This window comes from Ursus americanus, chromosome 14 (genome assembly GCF_024610735.1).
Source record: "Ursus americanus isolate L20-20 chromosome 14, mUrsAme1.1.p, whole genome shotgun sequence".
In the NCBI taxonomy this organism is placed as follows: domain Eukaryota; kingdom Metazoa; phylum Chordata; class Mammalia; order Carnivora; family Ursidae; genus Ursus; species Ursus americanus.
In genome coordinates this window covers 59,401,392-59,407,471 of record NC_142140.1, presented here as the reverse complement: position 1 = coordinate 59,407,471, position 6,080 = coordinate 59,401,392, and the positions used below count along the sequence as shown (strand labels likewise).

Genomic DNA, 6,080 nt, shown 5'->3' with positions numbered 1-6,080 from the left:
CCAGCTGGGGAGTGTGGGGGCGGGGAGTGGCTGAGCCCGACTCAGAGCCCCCCCCGCCCCAGACTGCGCCACTTAGGGAGTCAGGAGTGTCCCAGGGCTGGTGCCCGGAGCAGCCTGGAAGGGCAGGGAGAGGCCGGTGCGCGGACCACAGACAGCTGGAACGGTCTCTGGCATAGACGCAGGCCCTGGTTGGGGGAAGGGAGGCCCTGGAGGTGGGTGCGGTGCAGCGGGAAGGAGGCCCAGGCGTGTTGCAGGGTGACCCTCTGGGAGGTGTGGGGGTGCTGGGACGACACCAAGATCTGCGAGCGCACCCCGTGGGAGGACACGTGTGGAGAGACGTTCCCGAAGGCGGCTGCCCCGCTTTCGGATTCCATTCTCCTTCGCGACACACGAAGGTCAGGGCTCCCCAGGCTCCGTGCCGGGTGCAGCACGTCCTCGGCACAGCACAGTAGCGGCGGGAGCGCAGCTGCGGCTAGGCCTGGCCTCCGGGGGAATGCTGGCCTCCGGGTGCTAGCGTGGTGTTGCCCTGGAGGTGGACGGACAGAGGGACAGCGAGCCGGGAGGCCTCACTTCTTCCCCTCTCTCCTGCCAGCCTGCTCAGGGACCGTGTGCGTGTGTGCTCAGCGTCAGCTCTGAGGGCGCCTCCTTGCACAAAGAGCCAAGGACCTCTTTCCTGCACACGAAGGCCCTGGGGCCAGCGGATCTGCGGTGACAGCCGCCGCACCAGAGCGCCACTCCCCGCCCGGAGCAGATGCTGTTAGAGCAGACACGACGCGGCCACGGCCTTTCTTTGGAGAAGCGCAGTGGTGAGCCCCCGCCCGCAGACACCACCATCCCTCCCCGTTACCGGGAAGCGTTCCCTGTGGCTGACCGTCCTGGCGGGGAGCCCTCGGGAACCATGCTGATCCCAGACCCCACGGACGCCCTGCTGCTGTCGTACTGCATCACGCCTCCCTCCCCCCACCCAACGCCCCGTCCCGTGAGACAGGAGCCAAGGCCTGGCTGGAGAGGGCCCACGAGCAGAGGCAGGGGGGCAAGCAGCGGAGGCAGGGATGGTGGCTGAGCCCGCATGCGAAGGGCCACAGCACGCCCCTGGGGACACACAGGCGTGTCTCGGACTCTTCTCAGAAACTGCCAGTCCCTGTCCCCACTGTAGCCTGAAGGGCGGAGACTGGGGGTCTTCCAAGCCCCTTTCTGGATTTGGGGATCACCACACATGCTTGCATCTCTATAGGACAGGTGCTCCCCACAATGGCTTGGTGGGGGGCAAGTGGCAGCAGACCCACCACCAGCTCGTCCAGCCACGGGGGCCCATGGCTTTGAGCACCCGTGCACTGTGAGACCCTGGGCAGTGCTTCTGCCGCTCTGTGCCTCAGTCTCCCCACGTGGGCCGTGGGGAGAACTCCCAGAGCTACCTCTTGGGCGAGTGGAGAGACCACCATGCCTGGGGGAGAGACCTGTGCTTCGGAACCTTCCCTCGCTGCTGCCCTCTGCCTGCCTCTCGTCTGGCCTCAGGCATTCTCTCCACAGGCAGGGCCAGAGGGGCAGCCCCACCTCGGCCGGCACACTGGGAGCCCGCGCCCCGTCCACGCCCGGCAGCCACTTTTGCCTTTCCCACCCCCACGCATGGGGGCACAGCCGCACCTCATTGTCCAGCCTGGGCGGGCAGCAGGCGCCCTGGTACAGGGTTCCTGGAGGCGGCAGCAGGTGGCGGTCACCGACAATCAACCTGAGCCGGGAGCCGGAGGCCTAAGGTCTCAAGACCCGAGGGATGGACCCAGCCACCCGCCAGGGGGACCGCAAGGGACCCATCCGCCTCTGGAGCACCCCCGGAGCGAGCCCAAAGGGAACGCCTGGGAGCCTAAGCCTGTGACCCGGGGCCCTGGTCGGATGGGCACCACTACGAGCCACGTGCTGAACTTGGCGACACCCGCTGGCACGGCATTACCTCACCCCTGCTGCCCCCGGCTGGCGGCCACGCACCCCCAGCCCGAGCCCGGTTGTCTGGGCCTGTCCCCTTGCGTCTCTGCCCGGTCTCTGCAGCGCTACAGGACACGTGTAAATACAGCCCCATCTGCCCCCACGAGCCACAAAGCCGGCGTCCAGCGGAACCAGGCATCTTACACGCACCTTTAATAAATGCAGCTGTCGAATCGCACCCCACTGCCTGTGGCTCCCCTTCCAAGTGGGCGCGGATGGGGTGGGGGCTGGGAGGGGCCTCCGCCCGGGGTCTGCAGGCAGACCGCCGAGCCTGGCTTCCACCAGGAGCAAGCCGACTCAGACACGCTTTCACAAGTCCTCCTTGGGTGGGTCCCTGGAGGCAGAGCTGGCGTGGCCTGGGCCCCAGGACGGCAGCACGGGGAGGCCACGCGAGTGCCCCAGGCTGACGTGGGGGGGGGGGCGCTCTGGAGAGTAGACAGCACCCTGGAGTCAGGCAGCCCCTGAAGACCAGGGCCAAGCAGGGAGGGGGGAAGCTCCTCACACCACGGGCGGGCTGTTCGTGGCTGTGGAAGGGGGCTGAGGGGTGAAGGGGCCCTGGACAGGGCAGTCTCGGCATCCACTGCCCTAACAGGAGCCAAGCCTGTGTTTTCCGTACACTTGTGCCCCCAGGCCTACTTTCTGGTTTCCAGTTTTGGGGGTCTCTCAGGCTTAAGCAGGCTCCCCTTCTTCAGGGAAAGGGAGACACCTCCGGGATGCTCGGGGTCATGGTGTCAGGCCCCGCCGTGCTGCTCTGGACCCCCGGGGACCCAGGAGAGGGCAGCTCACGGAGGCACTGTGCAGGCGGCCAGGCCCAGAGCGGATGTCACCGGAGGGGCTCGTGGGGACACTCGCAAGCAGCTTGGCTTCTGTGAGGCCGCTGGCACCCACTGCTGCTCTGGCCTTCCAAAAGTCTATCTTTTAGGCTGAAAAGCCCTTTTCAAGATCTGCTTCTGTTCCACGGCCCCCACACCGACCCACAGGCGAAGCTTGCCAGGACGGAGGCAGCCAGCAAGGGCTTCCGTGGGAGACGGGCCAGCTTGTCCTGATGGGGCCCAGGCCAGGAGCCCCTGTGATGCAGTCCCACAACCCACAGGCCGGTCCTGCACCCCGACCGTGAACCTGCCCGGTGAGGGCGCCCACACCCTAGATCAGGGTCCTCAGGGTCCTCAGGGGCAGCACCCACCAGAGGCCCCATCTCACATCCGGGCACTGCCGGGCATCGGCTCCTCACATAGCCACGGCCACTGTGGTGGAGGGAACAGAACCCCCGGCCTCTTCTGGAATCTCGGGGGCCCTGTGGGTCAGGCGGATTTGGGCAGAGGCAGCAAAGTGGGTCCCACCAGTTCAGTCCACAGGGATGATGTGGGGAAGCAGGGTCACCAGAGGGAAGGACAGGAGGGTGGACGGCCTGGCCCTCGGGTGTTGGTGACCCCATGTGACGTCCAATCTGGGCTCCACGGCCCCGGGGTCAGCAGCACCCACACCGTCCCAGCCCTGACCCCCAGGGAGGGGCCCATGCCTGGCTGTGTCCCGGGGTTCTCTGGGTACTGGGGCACACCCAGACCAGGGCACCCAGGGGCCTAAGCTGTGCCAGATCAGGGGTCATGGGGAGCCGGGGGCGCCCTGCTCAGGCTGCAGGTACTCGGGCAAGCAGGCGGACCACTCAGCCCAAGGAGGCGGCCATGGCTCCTGGCAGCGCCACCTGCTTCACCTGGCCGACATCACGTTCCAGCGCCTCACCAGCTCGCCACAGCTCCTCACACTTCTGCTTCAGCCCATCTCCCGCCCGCTGCAGCTGCTGATTCATGGCCACGTAGGCTCGGCTCTGCTGGTAGAGCTGCTCCTGCTGCACCTCCGTGTCCTCTGCCCTCCCGGAGAGGCCTGGGGAGTCTGGGGACGGGACACGGCGCCTGGGTCAGGGAGGGGCAGGGAGAGGACACAGCTTATCCCCTCAGCAAAGCATGCCACTAGAGGGGACAGATCACACAGAGGCCTGGCTCCTGTGTCCTGAGGCCCTGCCTGGGTATCGGCCTCCACTCCTGCAAAGGGCAGCGAACCCATGATGGAACCACAGAGCAGGCCGGCTCTCACCCCACTCTCGAAGCCAGACGCCACATCGCACCTCCCCGAACCTCCTCCCCGGCCACGCAACCTTGTGAAATCCAACAGTCAGGGAGGTGGCACGTTCCCACATGGCCCTGCTTCCTAAAACAGCACACGCCTGGGGAGCGCAGCACTGAGACAGCAAGCGTTGCAGGCCGCCCAGAGACGTGTCCAGATGCTCTCCACCCTGCCTGGTTCCCGGGGTGGGAACAGGCCCAGACACTGAGATTTGATTACAAGTCACTTTATCACCTTCGTCGGGACTAAGGAGGGACACAGGCCACACAACACACGTGGTTGCAGGCAAGAGCTCCCCTTCCATGGCCCTCGCACAGCCCGGGCCTCAATCTCCCATCCCTGGGAACACTGGTGGATGCTCCTGGGGCTGCGCCGTGCAACAGAATTTTCCGGATGGTCTGATACAGACCCAGCCACCGGCCATGAGTGGCTCTTGAGCAACTGAACTACAGCCACATGGAGCAAAGCACCAAACTTTTCCTATTAGTTTTTTTAAAATTCCCAAAGCATTTCTTCTTATCTCTGGTTTCCCAGACTAAGGTGAATGTCTCTTCCACTGGAGTAACCGGAGGGCGGGCACTTCGGCCGTTTTGTTAGCCCCAGTGCTCAGAACAGCAGCCAGCGCGGACAGAACACGGTCTCCGTGAAGGTCTGACGAATGAATACACGAACCCCATCAAGCAGAACACAGAAGTCACCCGAGAACTATGTGCCCAGTGCTTCCGTCTTCCAGAACCACAGGTGGACGCAGGCTTCTCGCAAGAGGACGGACATAAATGTTTCGGCTGTGCACGGCTGGCCGTCCCAATGCCCCCTCTGCCGTCCGCCTCCCAGGCGGCCGCTGGGCGTGCACGCTGGGGGCGCGGCTCGGCGTCCACGCGACCTCCCAACCCTGAGACCCCAACTTTCGGCCACTTCCCTTGTCACCATGCATTCTCACCCCCGCAGGTGAAAAACGAAAAATCCATTCTTTTTTCTTTATCTCCACACCTAGCGCGGGGCTCAAACCCTCGACCCCGAGATCCAGATCCACGCTCCGCCGACCGAGCCGGCCGGGCGCCCCGAAAACCGCTTTCTTAGCTGCCTGGCTGTACGAGAAGAGGCGGCGAGCGGGATGTGGCCGGAGGTGGGGGCGACCCGTGCGCCCCTCCCTTACAGGCGCGCAGAGCGAGCTCAGAAGCAGTAAGGATCGCGCCTGTAATCCCACGGCTTCACCCGCCCTGCTGTTCGGACTGCAGCCGGGTGTGCTCCCCCGCCCCTTGCCGCTGGGGTCTCAGGGTCGTCCCTCCCCTGCTCGTACCTTCCAGGGCCAGGGCGGTGAAAACGGGGTCGTCGGGGGGCGCACCCCGCACGTCCTCCAGTATTTGCTCCACCGTGGGGGGCGCCGGGCGGGTGGGCAGCACCACTCGCTTCTTGGCCTTGGAACCCATCCCTGGAGGCGAAAAAAAGGGCGCTGACAGGGGCGTCCACCTCTCGGCCTTTTCCTGGGCTCTTCCTCCCGCCCAGCGAACTCCTACACACCCGCCGGAGCCCCGTTCCCGGGGAAGCCTGCCCCGCCCCGCCCCTTCGGGCTCTCTTCGCTTCTGGCTCTCCCAACGACCGACAACATGGGGCCAGGGGTTTTGGCGCCCGGCTCCATCTCTGCCTCAGTTTCCCTGTGAAAGCCTCGTGAGCCTCTACAGCCTCACCTTTGCGCGCGTACAGAGGCCAACGCCGCTGACAGCCCACTTCCGCTTCCGGTCGCAGGGCGGCCCCGACCTCCAGGCACGCGACGTGCACTTCCTGCCTCTCTGGCTTCTGCCCGCCCCTCGCTGCGAGGCCACGCCCCCTCTTAAAGGGGCCGCGCCCTCGAAGGTCCCAGTCCCGTCAGATCAGACCGAGGAAATACGCGACCTCAGCCTCCCTGGCTCGCGGGTCCTGGAAGAGCATGGGGTGGGGTGCTGTCCCAGCTTCCTTCGCTGCGTCACAAAACACCGAGT

At 65.6% G+C, this 6,080-nt stretch overlaps 1 protein-coding gene across 1 annotated transcript; it reads right to left on the bottom strand.

The window, feature by feature from the left end:
* Positions 1-2,110: 2,110 nt before the first annotated feature.
* C14H19orf25 (chromosome 14 C19orf25 homolog) lies at positions 2,111-5,921 on the bottom strand. Its single transcript, XM_045800181.2, has 3 exons — positions 5,790-5,921; positions 5,402-5,533; positions 2,111-3,870 (listed from the first exon to the last, which is right to left on the bottom strand). The coding sequence occupies exons 2-3, from the start codon at positions 5,529-5,531 to the stop codon at positions 3,644-3,646; spliced, it is 357 nt and encodes a 118-aa protein (XP_045656137.1). The 5' UTR covers positions 5,532-5,533; positions 5,790-5,921; the 3' UTR covers positions 2,111-3,643.
* Between the last annotated feature and the right edge of the window lie 159 nt (positions 5,922-6,080).